The following is a 19,260-nucleotide window of genomic DNA, read 5'->3' on the forward strand; positions in this document are numbered from 1 at the left end:
GAAGGAATGTCCCTTTAATTTAAAGACATGCACTAAGCTAAACCAGTAAGCAAAGAGGTCCGACCCACAGAGCAGTAACAAGATCTCTAATTGGCTTGCTGTCATTGTTCATGTTAGGTGGAACAGGTTCTGTTGTCAGTTGGCTAATTATCAAGCTTTTTATAAAAAAATGTTCCTATTACCATTATTCAGACACAAGCACTGATGTCATTGGACCCAGACTCCAAAAACTGTCACCTGAGCGTCATTAATTCAAGTCTCGATCGTCTGATTTCCTGTCTGGGGAAGTATGCATGCCTTTGGCTACATCAACGTTTCCACATGTCTCAGGGTGGATTTTCCCTTCAGTGGCAGTTTGAACACCAAGCATTTTCCTCCCACAGCACCTGTGAGATTCCACAGCGAGCTCGTTTTCCCAAAGTTGTCGGGCGAGGTGAGCCAGCCATCAGCAGCAGAAAGTCATTTGCAAGGCATATGATATGGAAATGATGCCCTGAACAACGTGAGTCAGCAGGTAGCGACCTTACAATGCACCTTTTTACAGATGGACGCAGGCACAAAGGTCAGACACGTTGCCTGGCACAGAAGAGGAGGAGGAGGAGGAGGAGGAGGAGGGAGGGAGAAAAAAGGAGGAGGGAGGGTGCTTTGGATGGAGGGAAAGCGTTGGTAAGAATAATGCATTTTGTGTGTGTCACATAGACACACACACACACACAAACACACGCACACACACACACACACACACACACACACCCCCCCCCTTTATGTCAATATTGGATCAGAGCAACAGCACCATGCGACAGGTGTCTATGCTCGCCCTGAGGATCCTCTCAGTTTTTCATCCATGAGGGGTGGAGAGAGAGAGAGAGAGAGAGAGAGAGAGAGAGAGACAGAGACAGAGAGAGAGAAGGAGAGAGCATGTAGAGGTATAAAAGGTGTATACCTGTCACACACAGCACACATTCAGTGCGTGTAAAAGGTGAGCCAAAGCTGACCAAGCTTACACATTTTGGCCTTCATTGCTTCTTCTAAAGGTAGGCTTCATTCATCTCTTATTTCCTTCAGTTCTCACAACGGTGTACATGTGCTCGCTGTTCTAACTTCTCCAACTCTTCTTCCAAAGGTGACCCTCTGACAACAGAGAAGCCAGCTTTTACGTTGGATCATCTGGATCATCTGGATCATCATCACACTATGATCCTCTTTTGTGACTTTTTCATGTCCGTATTTGCTTCACGTTGAGCCACACGTACAATACCTGAAGATGAAGTTTTGTTCGTTCGGCTCGCGTTATGCAGGTACGGGTTGGCAACTGGAAAAGACACAGCATCACTGTTGCATCACTGTTGTTAACATTGTCAAGCCTCAGTTCAGACAAATAATGGAGTGTTGGTTTTAAAGTTTGTTTTAAAGCGCCAGATGGGTAAAGCCAGATATCTCTGCCATACTGAGCCAAACTACAGTAATGAAAGTCTTTAAAATCTTCAAAAATGTTGAGGACATCTCTAAGAACACACATCAAGTCAGGACTATTGCTCCATCTAAAGACGAACTGATAAACAACATAGTTCCAGTAACTGAAGCACCAGGTGTAGCTTATTCAACTGAATAGATTGCCTAATTTGCATACAGCTGGCTGCAGGCAACGCTCTAAAGAGAGCCATGTCAGCCTCGGACAACATGTTGCCTGACTACTGGAGTCACAATCATTTATCCAAAAGGTGAAGTGAAAAAAAAAAAAAATGGAAAAGTAATTTCCTGACTCATGTGAGTAGATATTTAAATACATTTCTGTGTTGAATAGGTGTCTGTGTCGAGCAAAGAAAAGTACAGAAAGGGCAGCAAGCAGGTGAATTGGGTTGAATGATTCAGGTTATCAAGGCAGGAAGTTCATAGATAAAAAAAAGTTCCAGTTCAAATCCAACATGTGTTTTCTTGTTTTTACTGAAAAGATAAAAGATTATGAATCCCAGTCTCCCGTATGTTCATGTAAAACCTGCTGGCTGGTAACAGACACACCTGTCTGTTCAGGTCAGTAACGATTCTGCTAATGAGACAGCATCACTACTGATAAAGCTGTATTTGACAGTGATGGTCATTCTCCGTTTATTCTTCAGTCCAGCAGTGTGTGCCTGTTTGAACTCACTGCCCCTGCTTGATATCAGGTTGACATTTGCAGCAATAGGGATGATAATCTCCGTATCTCCCTGTGCTGCTTTTCTGATAATCATTTTCCCGTTGGCACACTCATGTTGACAACATGTATTTTCCACTGGGGGCCTATTCATTACAGTCCATCTCCTACGTCATGAAGCGAGGCTGCAGGCGAGCGCCAGGGAGCAGAGAGATGGGCTTAATGGGAGGTTATGTTAATCATTAACTAAACATTAACCACACACACACACACACACACACACACTAGACATCTGATATGGGCCATCTGCCATTTGGATGCAGCATTCAGCCATCACACTTTTACCATTCATTATATTTATTGTTCTTTATGTTTAAGAGTATATCTTCCACTCACTTGGTTATTGTGTAAATGAACACTGGTGTTTTCCTTTTATCCAGCTCTAGAGTAAAGTGTTTTGGATCTCAGACAATAAATTGAGGAAGTTGGAGTTTGAGCTACGTTACTAAAGAGTAAACAGACATTTTACATTCCCAGTTCAAACTGATAAATTCATTCAAAAGCAAAGCTGAAGCTGCGTCCTCTTCATTTACAATAGTAGAAAAATAACAATGACATCCAGAGTAACATGCAGTGCCAAAACATTAATATTACACACACATGCACAGATTACAATCCCTGACCAATTCTCTGTGCTTGAAAATTATAAATCACCAATAATCGCTTTCTCTGAGAGTCAAAAACATTATGTCATACAATAAAAAGTAAATTTGAGTAGTGCCTTTGTTCCATTTGGATGTCTTTGTTCCACAGTACAGCATGTCTGCGATGTGCGCTCAAGCTGAAGTTACATATCTTTAATAGCTTCGGTCCCTTTTGCAGATTATTACCATAAATATTTTCCTTGGTAGATCCCTTTCACTCTTTATTATCTCAAAAAACATCATCACCGTACAAGAAGAGACATTATTAGAAAGCCCGCTCAACATGTCGTTCTCTACCTGAAAGCCTATTTGCCTCTGCTTTAAGCTCTAGTCAATATTTGTTTAAAGCCAGAGGAAGGGAAAGCTCACACTCCTCAGTATCCTGGTTACCTTGCCCAGTTTAAACTGACTGTCCCAACTGGTCCTTCTGCTGCTGCTGCTGCTGCTGCTGCACCCTTCCTACCAGCTCCAGGAGCTCTATTAGCAAGCAGCTCATTTGTTTAGGATTCAACGTGGCAGTTTAGACAGCTGCTGCTTTTTTCTGTAAAAAAGGAAAGGGCCTGAATGTATATAGTGGAAGTTGATTTAAAAAAAAAAAAAAATCACAATTCAAAACAGTATGGGACAGGTGGGAAATATTACAATGAATGCTATGTAGTCATCTTTAAAGTAGGCCTGACAATGAACCCTTCTTGGTGTGAGTTTTCATAGCAGCATGAGACATCTGAAGAACGTTCAAAGAGAGAGATACTGTGTGTCAAAACTGCAGGAACATTGTCCAGCAGTGCTTACTTACATTGGTGATAAAGTCCTTTTTCTTTAAGACACACAACGACTCATGTGGGCCAGATGATGCAAAAACATACAATATAAATACATTTAATAGTTATCCATTTATCCGTTTGGTCAGCTAAATGGAAACAGAGAAAGTATACACACAAATGATATTAAAATATATACTATTGAGTTTGGAAAAGAGGAATTACAAAAAATATGATGTTTTAAGCAATAAATGTTGTGCCATTTACTAATTAATTAATATTGTCATTTTGATTATACATATTATAATTCTACTGCTACATGTATTGCATGTAAGACTGTTGCTCTCCCTGAGGTTTCTTCCCTTTTCCCACATTAAAGAGCTTTGAATAGCTAAATCAAGGGTACAAATGACAGAGGGTGTTGTATGTATAAAAGCCCTCTAATACAAATAAAAAACAATTGACTTGACTACCAGGAAACCCCAAAGCTCGCCTTCTCTTATTTCAGGAGTCCTGCTGCCCCGGCTGTGACCCTTTGACCTCTGTTACTGTATCAGCACCATTAAGACCCCTGTTTGTATCTGCACAGCAGCGACATGATTACATTTGTGCTGCTTGTCAAACTGTTTGCTGCTATCTGTAAATGGTAAAGAGAGTGCTTACCAGAGGGTGTGCATGTGTGTGTGTGTGTGTGTGTGTGTGTGTGTGTGCGCGCGCTGCCTGTAGGCTGTGTGCTGTTTCCTCTGACAGTTACCGATAATGAAGAGTCATGCAAATGCCCAAGGCCTGTTCTCTCTCCTGGTTGGCTAGTCCTTACTTTTTGCTCTCTGACTTCCTGATGAGATGAAGTATAGATTTCAATAAGCTGTGAGATATCCTATATTAGAAACAAAAATGTATTTCAATGAAAAATAATAACCATGGTAATGAGCTGCTTTTATTTTAGAAAAAGGAAATGAATAGAACAAATATGAATGGCAAAGATTCCTGTTTTGTCTAACTCTGCCAACTGCAGTGTGTGTGTGTTCACAATTCAATACTGATTGTCTTTTTATGTGCCCGTCTACCTCAACAGTGTTAACTCTTACAGAATATATTATAATCTACACAGCATTTCTCTCTGTTTTCCCTGCAGGTAAGTGCAGCTGCTTGGGTGTCCGCGCAGAGATCAGCGAGGACGAGTGGAGGCGGTAGGAGCAGATGTCCTGCTCGCATCATCCTCACCTGGTTTAGTCTCCACGGTAACCTTCCACCTGAAGGAGGGCATTTATTCAGTGCAATCTGTATGTCACTGTGTGGGTGTGTGTGTGTGTGTGTGTCAGCGTGCACATATACAAACAGCCATGTGTGTGTGTGTGTGTGTGTGTGTGCAGGTGCATTCACTGACTATTCAAATAGTTGGGACTCACATTAACCCAGAAAACAAAATCTCTTTCAGCAGCGTTAACGTACTTCCTGCCCTGCAACCAGTCTATACAAGTACAAAATTACATGTTATTATATTATAATGTACAAGTGGCAAAAAGCTGTTTATAAATAGCTATATTTTTAATGTTAATTTGAGTAAAAAGACAATGAAAAGCTGTTCACACAAATGTAGCTTCTATAGTACAGCAAAAATAAATAAATAAATGAATAAATAAATATTAAATTAAATTAAATGTGAAAGTGTGTGAGCGTCCATTCAAATGTGCATGCACTATATGGGTTGGATAAATAAATAAAAAAGATCAGAAGTTGAATGATTATGATAGTTAATGAGATGATGCCGTCATTTGAGTGTAGACAGTGGAAGATGATGGAAAAGCTAGCGTGACGAAGCACATAATACTCAGAAGTCTGCACACTAGAACATCCCAAGGATCAGCGATTGATATTAATGATTTATTATTACCTTTAAATTTAAGAAAACCAATTACAATGGAACCGTGTTTGCACCATACTGTTGTGTGCACCTGGTAATGTAAAATGATCTCATGTTCTGTGACTGTTACACGACCACGCAGTGCAATCAGATAAGAGATCCCAGTGCATGGCTGCTTGGTAAACCATTAGAAAGCTAACACCCATTTTGTTTCATATTTGAGTCAAATGTATAGATGACCTTTGACCTTCTGCGAACATAAAGAAAAAAGTAAACGACGATCACAAGTCTGCCCCACGATAAAATATATGCACACACATGTTTTCTTCAACTTGTGATCCTGTACCTGCTTCCTCAATGATATGAAACAAGTGACCAGTAGATGTTCCATGTGACCAGTGAGAGTAAAATAATGTTTTTTTTATATGGCAAGATAAGGATTCAAAGTAGAACAGTACTGGCTCTGTACTGGACTACTCTGACACTGACACATGCAAATCCCCCCAGCTGTATTTAACAGGGAAATGAGCTGTGTGTGTGTGTGTGTGTGTGTTTTGTGTGTGCGTGTACATGAGCGTAAGGATCTACAGCTGATCCACCTTATCACACCTAGTGAAGAAGGATGAAAGACCTTTGTGTGTGTGCTACTACTTAGTTTGTCTACTTACATAGAAACACGTGTAAGTGTGTGACTTTGTGAGTGGGTGCATGTCACACACACACACACACACACGCACAGACACACACACACACACACACAACATCTGTGTCTATATAAGCTTGTCCTTTCACCTGCTCATCACCTGCTCTGGGGGCAGGCCTCTACTGACACACACACTCACAAAAAGATACACACATGTAGAGACAAGAACAATGAATGGGTTAACAGACGACAATGAGAAAGCTGTTCATACAAGGAAACAGCACACACACACACACCCACACACACACAAACACGGCAGTGACTCAGCAAATGTCTTATATTACTACTATATTACTTTAATGCTTGTACAATGACAATACAATTAACCATTATTTTTAAGCCCAGTGTTACAATTCTGTCAACCTGAATGTAATACACTTCTTAGCCACTAGATGTCACCAATGATGAAGGAAACAACATCTCTAAAATTCTTGTGTATTGTACTGTTTTAACACCGGTGTGTTCATAAATTACAAAAGACAAAATAAAAGTGTGAGAATATAACAAATGTGTGTTTACTCAGACAAGGAACGCTTGATTTTTAGACTGTAAATGTGGTTCAGAACTAATGGTTTACCAGTGGAGATACAGTCTGTCATTGCACACCAAATGATCCCATGTTTAAATGTGTTTGTTTCCTGGATCAATTTATATATATATTATAGATATTATATTCTTGGCATGAAAATATGTATTGTATTAGCAGGGATTTGACTTTACACAAAGAGAAATAAATAATATTAAAGACAGTAAATTACTGTAATAAGGACCCAAAAGAACAATATAATGCATGACTGTGAGATGGTTTTCATTCATGATGTTATTAAAAGTGCCAGTGTGATCTTTCTCTGTAGCTGTTTGTGGAAATATAACAATGAAGGTAATCCATAATCAAATGAGCAAATGGTAGAAATTGACACTAAAATCTCAAAACACAGTATTTTAACCTATCACTCCCAATTTAAATCTATAAATATAGTGACTAACACTGTACAATATCTAACTTATTAATGTTACTCGTATCCTCTGAAGCTTTGAAGGATGTAACTATTTGAAATACAGGATAAAAAATATAGTCAGATATGATTCGCTCAGAAAAATCTATAATATACCTGTAATTTATGTGGTTAAAAAAAGCCATTGGACTTTTGAAATTGGAATTAAGATTTAAAAAACAAAAACACTCAGACTCTTCCTGTGCTGTTTTCCAATATTAGATATGTCCTCTTTAAGCCTAAATGCAATTTGTCACTCAGCCCTTAACATTTAAATCTCCCTGATAAACTATTATTTCCTATTTCTTATAATGAAATAAAATGTATGTTTTACAATGTATAACCATGTAGGCAAGCTACAGTGCACATCAATGTGTTTCTTTGGAGCATATGCTGTTAGATAAATGCATCCTATGACATTGTGTAGCACAGTGGTTCACCAACCTATTTTACTTAAAGCCCCCCTTACTAAAATAAAGTGATTCAATTTATTAAATGAGTTAGTCTTTTATATTAAATCAACTTTTTTTTTAATGAATAGAACTCATCATCGGTTTCGTCAACATAAATAAAGTGATGACGTCTTGATTTATTCGCCAAGTGAAACAATTGAATTGATTTGTTGTTATAGTGTTAGAGCCAGAATAGTTTTTTTGTTATTGTGGTTGAGTAAATGTAATGTCTGGTGTTGTTATAATGCTGCTAGACCGTCCTGTTAATACAGGTTGTGTGGGGCAAGCAGGAGAGCCAATAGGTTTTTTAACTGCAGTGAAAATGTTGCTTTTGAAAGGCTAAACGCCAACAATTATAGATTGAAGCGCAATATTTCATTAGCTTTTGCTAATAGGTAGCAAAAACGTTTTAAATAGTTCTATATACCGACTTTTATACAAATTTCCCAGTAAGTGTGTTATTATGATTTTAGTTATACAGATATTAGCAAATTTAATTTTACAACCTCAGAGGAGACAAAATCTGGCACTCCTCCTGTAATCTATGTCACCCCCCTAAGGAGGAGGCCCAGACGCCGTGTAGGGAACCACCGGTGTAGCACGCTGTATATTTGGGTTATGATGCTCCTCATTTCTATATAGCCAAAACTACATGTTTCAAAGCCTTAAATGTGGGTATGCACAGTAGTATAGACCAGGTTGCTCATCCGTGCTGCTGCTCAGAAAGTACTACTATAGCTTTAGTTCATGCAGTAGACTCTTCCCAGATCAACCACTGGAAAAGAGGAAGATGAGGATGCCCTCCAGATGAAATTAGCACCTCTTCTATATGGGATGCCTTGGGCCTTTTCTTACCTCTAGTTTAGGATCCAGTTTACCTTCAGCAGGGAGGTGGAGAAAAGAGAGAGAGAGAGAGAGAGACAGTGAGGGGGGATCAGCTCCCAGAATGTGTCTATTATCCTCCCACACCAATCAAAGTGTTGTGTCAGTGCGTTGCCATTGTATAGCCTTGGGTCAGTTTTGCCTCTGACCGTGGCTGCCATATTGATGACTAGGTTAGTTTGGGGCTCTGAGGACAATGGTGCTCTGGAGCCTCCACAAAGCACCAGGCTAATGCTCCCCTTTCAGCTGGCACGCTCAGCTGCTGAGTTTGCAAGGCTGCTGGGCAAATGGAGTGGCGCAGGTCCAGGGGGCCCGGCCCTATAAAAACACTGGTGAGGGTCTCACCCCCGACATTGATTAAACTGGATCTGTCCCACCTCAGTACTGTCTGTAAGTATTCCAACACACTGCCTCAGCCTCAGCTATACACTGCAATCAGGGGACAGCTATGTGTGCTGGGGTGGAGCCACTAAGATGCTGCCCAATATTCATAGATAGACAGCTATGGATGCAACTTTGAATTTGCTAAGAAGTAAAATCATGGAAGCCACTTCATTGTGCTGCTTTTAGGGGTAAAATGGTTAATATTTCAGCAGTCCTTTTAACAGGGAAAGCCGGCAAGATGATGCCTTACTGGTGTGCTTGTGTTAACATCATACACACAGTTTTAGTCAAGCCAGTAATGTGCTATTTTTTATGTTTAGCAACTGCTGTTAGAAATGATTGATTCTGCAAGTAAAATACTTCAGATTGTACTGGAGACCGCTTTTAAGCTATCTATTGTAGATGATATGTGGTTTGCTGTTGTGGTTTTTGCTTGTACAGAGTATAATTTACAGGCAGGAGGCATGTCTGTGGTGGATTGAATCTCTTTAATGGAAACAGAGAGAAATCTGTTCTGTGGAGAAATTGGAAAAAATGATGAATGAGTGGTATTTTTCACTTCTTGTGACACCTTTGGGAGATATTTCTCTCCAGAGTAAAGGTGCAATAATATACTCTAAATAGAAAAGGCACTGTTGCAGCTTTCTTTAAACCTTGTGAACAGCTACTTTTCATCAAGCTAAAATACAAAGATTGTAGTTGTGAGTTTAGATAAATGCCAGCATCAGTTTACTGGACTAAAAGTCTGATTTCCTGTACCTGTTTTAATCAAGATGAGGGCACATTTGTTACTCATTCACTTTCCTCAGTGTTGTTAAAACAATACCAGCTCGGGACATGCAGTTGTGAGTTTGATTTGACCTCCCATCTATTAACTGTGACTGTTTTTCTACATTCGTCAGAGAGTAACCCCCAAGGGAGAAGAAGCAGCCATGAACACTCAACAGATGGAGCAGATGGGCCAGTTCAAGATCACAGTCTGGGAGGAGGAGAACTTCCAGGGCAAGCGCTGTGAGTTCATGCTGGAGTGCCAGAACATCATGGAGAGGGGCTTCAACAAGATCCGCTCCATCAAGGTTGAGAACGGACCGTAAGTCAGCTGTCTTCATCTATCTAATTCTGAATGTTCCATATCATAGAAATCACTTCCCTTTCACCTCTTGGCCTCCTCTGGATTTCCTGATCAGCGTTTTGCCCATTCCGGTTTCTCCTTCAATATGAGATTAATTTTACAATGTTTGTTCATATTTTAGTTTTAATATCTTAATGAAAAGGGTAGATTCGAGTCAATGATTTGCTAGAATCTGGTTAAAATTGTACCTAACTGCATGCATAGTAGTCAAGTAATATTGAGAGTGAGTTTAATTTCACAGTATGTTGTGCTTAAAAAATAACATTTTCTCTTCTAACAAAGCCACATTATTTACTTATCTATGCAATTCTAATTTTATCTGCTTGAAAAAGTCTGATTAAAGCCCACACGACTCAAACTGACTCTACTCAACAAGTAGAAAAAGGCAGAATAACAAAAATCATAAATTAAAGCCATGGGGTGTTATTGCATTGTTACTTGGCATGTATCGTTTTGCATGTGTGTGTGCATGCATCCATGTGTATCCCTGTTGTGATATGAGTTGGCAGTGCGCAGCTGCCGGCCGTGAGCCAGAATGGCTGACTGACTGACTGGCGATCAGATAAAAAGCCCTGGGTGCAGCAGCAGCAGCAGTATTTAATGTTTGCTTTGTGCTCCCAGCGACAAAAGAAGCTGCATGTTGTTTTCACTCCAGGCCATTCTGTGGGCGTTGGACTCTATTGTTTACCCAAAAGGACCGTTTCAGTGTTGTTGCACTAAGGCTACTTTGCATTTAGTGGCTCGTTATTGAAAATTTCTTATTTCTTTTCAAGATATTTTACATATTATCTGCTCAATTAACCTCAACATTTCCCCCTTGTCTCTCATCTCTCCACTGTCTAGTTGGGTTGGTTATGAGTACCCAGAGTTCCAGGGACAGCAGTTTATCCTGGAGAAGGGCGACTACCCTCGCTACGAGGCCTGGAGTGGAAACAGCAGCTACAGAACCGAGCACATGCTTTCCTTCAGACCCATCAAGTGCGCTGTAAGTTACCACACCCTTCCCTTTTCTCTCATTTTACTTGCTAACCTCTCTCAACTGCTTTAACTGGCTTACCTCTCTTTCTCTGCAGAACCACAGTGACAGCAAGGTGACCATGTACGAGTGTGAGGACTTCCAGGGCCGTAAGTTTGAGATGTGCGATGACTACCCCTCCCTACAGGCCATGGGCTGGTGCAGCAAGGAGGTGCCCTCCATCAAAGTCAACTCGGGAGCGTAAGTTATGCATCCTCCTCTTGGTTTATTAGTGTCCCATCACCACCCATAACACATGATAGAAATTGTCATTTGTCAACTGTTGAAACGTTTGTTTAAATCCGACCTTGACTCACACCCCGCCCATCCCTATCTCTCTCTCTCTCTCTTTCTCTCTGCAGCTGGGTTGCCTACCAGTTCCCTGGTTACCGTGGCTACCAGTACATCCTGGAGAGAGACAGACACCAAGGCGAGTACAGAAACTACAACGAGTACAGCACCCAGGCTCACACCAACCAGGTGCAGTCCATTCGTAGGATCCAGCACTAAGCCTTCCTTCTGCCTGCCTGAAATAAAAAAACGAACTCTCCCTGAACCCCCTCTTCCACTTGAACCCCGGACAGACCGCTGTCACAGAACAGTAGATGGACGAACCCTTTCTATCACTCTGTGGCTCTGCATGTATGGATATCTAATTACCTACTTCTACCATGCTAAAGCATGTTCTTGAAATAGGAAATAAAGGCTTTTCTTCAAAACTAGAGTGTTTGTCGGTATTCCTTTTTCTTTTTACATTGATCACCATAATTGAATAAATCAAAAATCTGATTGGCTACATTGAGCTGTCAATCATTTTGCACCTTGGCTATGATAACACATAACACAGGTGCACAAGCTTTGCAAAATCAGAGCCCTTATTTTCTCTTAGCTTCATAGAGCAGGCTGTTACCAGAGATAGTTTTTGCTTTGTATTTATTTAAAGGACCTATTATTTAGCCTTTTAGTGAACATGCATGGAAAGATTTGATTCAAATCTCTCTGTTAGGCCTTAGCATGTGTAACATTGTTCTTGTCAGACTGTATTCTTATTTCCAATAAACAAGAGCACGAGATCATTTGTTTCTATTATTTGTTCTTCGACTGTTACAATCACAGTGAGAAGCTGTAAACTATGCACTCTGTCTGATGCCTAGTACTCAACAAACACATAATACATTTAAGTAAAACATTTAACGTGAATCATCATTTGAAAATAGAATGAATTCAAATTCAAGTTCTCTTGCTCTTGCTTGCTTTGCCTATTTGATGTGACACAGAGGGACAATAGTATCATAGTAAATACCTCAATGTGCTGACAAAAACACTCCAGCTTCTCCACGGTGTCGGCTCACATGCAGCCGTCCTTATTTAAACTGTTTAATTTCTGTTTTAGCAATTCAAAAGAGGTCAACAGAGGTCCATGGCCGGCTTAAGGCATAGGCCATATAGGCGGTCGCCTAGGGCGCCACCTTCTGGGGGCCGCTGGTCACCGGTGGGTGCCCCTTTTCTCATTTTCCGCATTGAGGTAACAAATGAACAAATAAATAAACAAACAAAGAAATACACTTTTCACAACTGTAACTCTCAATTTTGCACATTTTCTGATACTAATCTGTTTATAAAAGTGTAAATTGTAGTGAAACTGACTTAACACTTTGAAGCCAACAATATTAGGAACCAATTGTTCATTTATATTATAATAAATACAGTTATTTATGAAAACAAAATTCTTAATTTTTGTCCTAAAACCATTGTGATGTCTGATGTGTGTTGCGGTTTACAGAGCTATAGGGTTAGGGTTTGAACCATAACTCCGAATTCAAATTTCGCCAAGGGCACCAAAAGGACTAGCCGACCCTGAGAGGTTCTCCGAAAGACAAATGTCATGCACGTAATATTTTTACGTCATTGATGAAAAGTAGACTAGAAGTCCTGAACCCTGTTTGTTTTATATTCGGCCTATCAGGTGCTGTTTTTGCCCTTAGACCAACTGTAAAGGCATATTACATTTGTGAAAATGTTGCGTTTCTCCCTTTTCCCTGTTTCCCAAAATTAACAGTGCTTTTGTATCTGCTTAATTATTAATATCAGTCCAGTGTTTCAGTTTATTTGATATCAATCAAAGTGTATAAATGACACAAGCTTGTTTAGTTAGTTTGTTTTGTGGGTTCATAGGATTGGTTGTTGTTGTTCTGCCTGAGACGTTGGTGGTAGACCAGCTGCTCAGCAGCTCAATCAAGGAGAGTGTAAACAGGTGTGCCTGATTGTGTCCTCTGAGCACGGAGGGGCTGGACCACGTTAATATGTAAGATAGGTAAGATATAGCTCTGCAGCAAATTACATTTTATAATGTGTGGTGTGCTCGTTGGTATGGATGGGCGCACATAGATAGAGTGAGATGTCAGAAGTGACTTAGAGATCTTGTATTAATGGTCTGTTCATTATTTTGCTTAAATTTGGATGCTTGATCGGTTTTGCTCACCCTGTACTTCCGTACCTGGGCAGGTGGTAGTTTCCAATTAGGTGAGGATGAGAAGATAAAACCCCATTCACATGAGGCTAAAAAAGGATTTGGCAGCATGCTGTTAGGCTGCAGCTTTCTTTTGTTTGGTGGTTCTTTAGTTTAATTTAGTTTCAGTGATCTTTGTGTGAAGAAATGCCACTTTTTTTTGCACTAATCCTGCTCATCGACCGGTTCTTCAACATCCCTTGTTAAAGCTTTCCAGTGCCAAACCACCTCATGTGCCCTTGGGTTGGAAGTGCTACAACGTCAAATAAAGACATATTCATGAAACCCATTAATTTATTCCCCCAGTCCTTTTACAGTATGTGTGTATTACTTACTATCTTCACCGGCCTGTAAAAACTGTATGTGTCCAAAACCTCAACTCTCCATGAATTACTAAACATTTGCGTTCTCACCTTTGTGACAATACATTTGTGAAATATCCAAATTTTTTTTATCAAAGGAAATCATGATTTAAACCCATTAAAGGTACAGTGTGTAGGATCTGGGGGTGTGGTTGCAGATTGCAACCAGAGTATCTCTCCGCTCACTCCTCCCTTTCAAGAGTACAGTAACGTGAGCCGCCCAGTGAAAAAAACGTGGTAACGCCGTTCGCCTTGTTCAGAGGCCATCCTTACCATAATAACACTACTTTAAGAGCAATGGATGTCAGACGGCAGCTGGCGGTACCACGGTTTTGCACGTTACTGTAATTTTACAAGCGTGTCAGAGAACTACGGTGACCTTCAGGTAACATGAAAACATGAAAGTCTCTCTCTAGAGGCAGTGTTTGGTTTGTCCGCTCTTGGCTACTGTAGAACAACTCCCTATGTAGATATGAAGGGCTCATTCTAAGCAAACAAAAACACGATTCTTAGTTTCAGGTGATTATACACTAATGAAAACATATTCATGAATATTATATTCCATTTCTGCTTTTTGTATTACACAATGGTTCCTTTAAGTTTAGCTGAAAAAGATCCCCAAATTTGGAGGTAAATGGTTTCAATGACGTAGTAGTTTACGTGGTACATTGATTAGTTTAACCTATAAGTGAAAACCATTATTCCTAAACCTTAATGCTTCCTTATTATAGGCTATCTTTACAAATCACAAAGGTGGTGATGTGGATGTAGCAGAGAGAAGCAGACCAGTCAGGTGAGGATTTTTAAGCTGCAACGACTGAGACCCAACATCAGAAAGAGGCCTTCAGGATTCTGAACACCATAAATAACCATAAAGCTTTATGTCACTTTACAAAAAGGTTGATATAATTTGATTATTTACTGTATTTCCATACTGCAACCTTTACACACAACTCCCTTTTAAACGTCTGGTAACTTAGCCCTCGTTTGTTTATTGTAATGTGGCACCATCATGTTTATCTTACAGTCATAGGGATCCTGGAGTGTATTTACCTCCACACACACTCCTCCTGTTGGTCCAGGACGTGGGATTCCGTGTTACACGCCCACAAGCGTGCACCGGCTCACTGTCCCACACCCAAAAAACAGGATCTTTTAATAAATGTGTAACCATGCACACACACCTTTCTCAAACATACATTCCTCTGCAGACTGATTAAAGCTGCGTGGCTTATAGAGGACAGACACTTGAGCCGTGTAGTAGGCAGCAAACTCTGCTCCTTTGGCCACAGAGTTCAGAGCACTAAGGTAAGTTTAAGGCTTTACAGGAACTTTGAATTGATTCTTGATGACAGCTGTAACTTAATGATTGATTTCTTTACTCAAATGAATTACAGTAGGTTTTAAAAAGAATGTGTTAAACAGATGAAATTATGCTATTTAACCTGAATGTGTGTATCCAGCTTTTCACAAAAGGACTACAGTGTCCACTGTATGGCTTGTATTTACATATCTATGAGCAAACCAACTGAATAACACACTATTGAATTAATATTTATGTTTGTAAATGTGATTTATGCAACATGCTTTTAATCATACATGCCTCTTTACTTGCAGACTATCATCAGATGATCAATAAGTAGCAGCAAACTGATATGATATGATAATTACAAAATGAAGAAGCAGAACAAATTAATGCTTTTTTGATGTCTTTATGCATGTTTTTTTTTCTTTCTATCAGTGGATTTCTTGCCTCATACCTCACCTATTCATCCACCACTGCATCAGTGGATACAGTCCAGCTTTCGAGGCTTGTTTTAAGTTGCCTGCGACTCTTACTTGGACACAGGCAGCTAAAGCAAGTCTGGGACGCCAGAGACACACCTACAGAGCCGTGACCTGAGGACCTGCTGCCACGTGACGGAACGGAAAATACATCTTTTATAGTCCAGGCGGAAGGGACATGGGAAATTTGCTAATTCATTTTGCATTGATGGGTTGCACAAGATGTTCTCCTCTTTGTCTGAGAGGAAAATCCTTGAAAAGCCTGATTATGTGAGCAGGGACTTATATGTACAAACTTGCATGCTATAGCCTAAATATGTAGTTAAATAAACAAAATGTCATACAAGTATACTGTATAGCCTACAGTATACTCAGTACTGTGTGTGTTTGCTTTTGTGCTTTTCTGAGTTCAGTTAGGTGACACATCACGGAGCAAACACTAAAATAGATAATGAATAATTAGGTTTACTTTCAGTACTTTCAGGGAAAGATATATGCAAAGCATAAAGTGATGGTTTTCTGTTGGTAAATGTATTGTAACTTAATTTCAATGTATTATTTCTTGTTTAAAATAATTTAATTTATTGTTTGTGAGTTTTTCAGGTCAAATGTTTGGCTTTTGAGACTTGAAACACTGACATTATTTTCAAAATTTCCACTTTTCCGAGTGAAAGCTATGAGAATCCATGTAATGTCTTCAGAACTGAACGTGAATTTAGATTCCTGCAGCACTGATCAGTCTTTTCATGTCATGGCACATATATATATATTGCATTTTCAACAAGACAAACCAGATGCCAAACCACACAAGATCCCAGCAGAGATGCAAATGTGTTAATGTCAATATTAGAGAGTTTGCATAATTCTCTGTTTGGATGTTTTTAAGTGATTCTGTGGCCTGTTTTTACCATGATTAGATCACTTTCAGTGGAGCTACAGACAAGAAAACATGAGGAGAAAGAGGTATGATACGCAACAAATGTGCCTCACCTGCCACTGTGGCATGCAGGTCACTGAACATTTCTACCGTTCACTTAAGTTTTTGTCTGCCAAATCTATGTAGAACTTTACCAGACGGTAGAAATGTGGAATATATCATGTAGCCTTAATCTCTGACTATTTCTAATTTAGGAATTTCTTTTTTAAAAATAATATTTCTATATATAAGGAAATCTGCCATGGTGACAGGTGACCTGGAATTTGTACCTGCTACAGCCAAAATGTACCCTGTATGTATTTGGCAGGTGGTAGATGCTGTTTTCATTCCCTGAATAAATCACTAAAGCTTTTATTTATGCACAAACCTTTATCATGCCAGCTGTTTTTTTTTTTATCACACATTTCCGCTTTAAATGTTGCTTTTAAACACCCACAGGTGCTGCAGAGCAGAGAATAGACTTCAGATTATAACACTATAGTCCTGGATTGATCCCATTGAACACTATTAGAGATTATGTGTTGAATTCATTATGTGATATAAATCAGTTGATACAAATCATTCAAATGCCATTTAATTACAGCGTTGTGCTGTTTTATCAGCCTCATGTTATTTGTCTGTAATGTCAACATTATTTGCACCTAAATCTAATGTTTGTTGAGTTGTTCTTCCTGTCTGTGTTACTGGGAAAACTGATGGATTTTAAAGGCTATAACAGTTTTAATGATAATAATAATAATAATATATATAATATACACTGGTAACACTTAGTGGCAGCTATATCCTCCTGAGACCTAGCCCATTGACATGTGTCCTCTGTAGTGGACATTTTGTCCAAGTGCATATCCTTTTACTCTTTTGCCTTACTCGATCAACCCCTGGTATTGTAAAGAGAACATCATGGGCTTTCCAGTGATATGGCATGTGTTTTCTTTAATTAAGTTGAATGTATTCTAGGTTTAATATCACTCTACGGCCATAATCTGTTCATTTTTTGTAGTCTTTTCACACTGAAATGGTCCTGTGGTCCACTATACGGTGGACATGCTGTAAAATAAAAAATAAAGTTTAAAAAGCCTAAATTGTAAGATTTTCTTTTAACCCTAAATAGGAAGGAAATCACACAAAAAAAGTAATTGGAAGACTTTTTTTACTTGGTTCCTCAGTTGATACAAATCATTCAAATGCCATTTAATTACAGCGTTGTGCTGTTTTATCAGCCTCATGTTATTTGTCTGTAATGTCAACATTAGTTGCACCTAAATCTAATGTTTGTTGAGTTGTTCTTCCTGTCTTTGTTGAAAACTGATGGATTTAAAATAACAGTTTTAATGATAATAATAACAATATATATAATAATGGTAACACTTGGTGACAGCTATATATGTTCAGCTTGTCTCATACAGTCCAAACCAGACTATAGCAGGTCAATAAAGCCCATCCAGCTCCACACAGTCCACTGGAGTCTGAAAAACACCAGAATTAGAAAAATATGAGTGGACATGATGACGTCAGAAGCCATGGTTTTAACGTTACAATCTCATTACCCAGTCAGATTGAGGCTATATAAACCTTAAACCCACAACCAGAAGGTTAAGAGATGAAATGTTCTTGCTTTCTCGCGCGCACTGAGGCGTGCATCATGCGCTTCAAGGTAAATATTCTTTATCCCAACATGAAATAGGTCTTTGTTGTTTGCCCAGAGGTAAAGAGGCGGAAAAGTGAGGAGGATCTGAACTGGTTTCCATGTCAAACACTTCAATTCACCATAGAAACTCAGATCTTAACGCAGGAAACTTTATTAAACTGTGATGGTGGATTGATAAGGGGCCCAATTTTCTTTTTATTGTGGTGCACCATGGCTGGGCTGACAGAGGTAAATTGCTCTTTTAATTAAAGCAATGCACCAGGGGGAAATTGCTGTCTGAATATTGTCTCAGAGAGATGGGGGCCAGTGACAGTTGCCTGGAAACTTCCAATCTGTCCACCCGCATTTATTCCAGATCACAGTTATGAGATAAAGTTTAATAAAAATCTTTTTTTTCCTCCACATGCCACCCAACGAAATGAAATCCAACCCATTCTGAACAAGAGAACACAATGAGACAGGACTGCGGAGGAAACCTCATGTTCAACATGTATCTCTCAGGTTCGTCATTTATAGTCACAGTAGAGAGAATTATAGAAATATAAGTCTTTAAATTGGTGTTGGGTGTGCAGTGATGCTGCTGCATCTCCATCTCTCCAGGCTGCTGCAGCATTCATTATTCAGCCTTTTCAATCTGAAAGCTCGTCTGCTCTTTTGTCGGAAATCGGAAATCCTTTTTCCTGGACGCGTTTCCTGCAGCTTTCCTGCAGCTTTTCTCGGAGAGGAGACCGACGAAGACGTTCATGCTTTCTCCCATATTATTACACCACGACTGGACGAGGACACAATTAGGATTTTATAATCAATTTTACCTTTTTTTTGCAAGAGATTTTGCATTTATTTTTTTTACTTTTCAATTTATAGTTTGAATCGTGCACACCTGTCTGGTTAATTTTACTGCAATTTTAGTAACCTCTGTTCTCCTATAGAAATATTGAAAATAACATGTTTATTTTTTATTTTTACCTTCTTTTCATTGTTGTTAAAAGATTT

The 19,260-nt window shown here is 39.4% G+C and overlaps 2 protein-coding genes and 3 long non-coding RNA genes across 5 annotated transcripts in view; 4 read left to right on the forward strand and 1 right to left on the reverse strand.

The window, feature by feature from the left end:
• Positions 1 to 1,281: 1,281 nt before the first annotated feature.
• LOC119499943 lies at positions 1,282 to 1,924 on the forward strand. Its single transcript, XR_005209489.1, has 2 exons — positions 1,282 to 1,721; positions 1,805 to 1,924. It is a non-coding gene; the product is annotated as an uncharacterized LOC119499943 (long non-coding RNA).
• Positions 1,925 to 8,733: 6,809 nt separating this feature from the next.
• On the forward strand, positions 8,734 to 11,750 carry cryba2b (crystallin, beta A2b). The gene is made up of 5 exons (XM_037789254.1): positions 8,734 to 8,885; positions 9,782 to 9,969; positions 10,855 to 10,996; positions 11,085 to 11,227; positions 11,389 to 11,750. The coding sequence occupies exons 2-5, from the start codon at positions 9,812 to 9,814 to the stop codon at positions 11,534 to 11,536; spliced, it is 591 nt and encodes a 196-aa protein (XP_037645182.1). The 5' UTR covers positions 8,734 to 8,885; positions 9,782 to 9,811; the 3' UTR covers positions 11,537 to 11,750.
• A 3,357-nt stretch (positions 11,751 to 15,107) lies between these two features.
• On the forward strand, positions 15,108 to 17,584 carry LOC119499746. The gene is made up of 2 exons (XR_005209436.1): positions 15,108 to 15,205; positions 15,639 to 17,584. It is a non-coding gene; the product is annotated as an uncharacterized LOC119499746 (long non-coding RNA).
• A 366-nt stretch (positions 17,585 to 17,950) lies between these two features.
• Positions 17,951 to 19,260, reverse strand: part of LOC119499745 — a 5,970-nt gene continuing 4,660 nt past the window's right edge. The window contains exon 2 of the long non-coding RNA XR_005209435.1: positions 17,951 to 18,085. This is a non-coding gene — a long non-coding RNA (uncharacterized LOC119499745). The remainder of the gene's footprint in view (positions 18,086 to 19,260) is intronic.
• The window catches only part of fev (FEV transcription factor, ETS family member), a 7,484-nt gene continuing 6,943 nt past the window's right edge, over positions 18,720 to 19,260 (forward strand). The window contains exon 1 of the mRNA XM_037788898.1: positions 18,720 to 18,768. Within this exon, the coding sequence (XP_037644826.1) occupies positions 18,720 to 18,768 (49 nt within the window). The remainder of the gene's footprint in view (positions 18,769 to 19,260) is intronic.

This window comes from Sebastes umbrosus, chromosome 13, assembly GCF_015220745.1.
Source record: "Sebastes umbrosus isolate fSebUmb1 chromosome 13, fSebUmb1.pri, whole genome shotgun sequence".
Lineage (NCBI taxonomy): Eukaryota > Metazoa > Chordata > Actinopteri > Perciformes > Sebastidae > Sebastes > Sebastes umbrosus.

What these genes read in the sequence shown, in the direction of transcription:
- cryba2b (XM_037789254.1), top strand. Translation starts at nt 9,812, where the DNA reads ATGAACACTCAACAGATGGAGCAGATGGGCCAGTTCAAGATCACAGTC. An exon ending in ATCAAGGTTGAGAACGGACC is followed by an intron (nt 9,970 to 10,854) that starts GTAAGTCAGCTG and finishes TCCACTGTCTAG; the next exon opens with TTGGGTTGGTTATGAGTACC. An exon ending in ATCAAAGTCAACTCGGGAGC is followed by an intron (nt 11,228 to 11,388) that starts GTAAGTTATGCA and finishes TTCTCTCTGCAG; the next exon opens with CTGGGTTGCCTACCAGTTCC.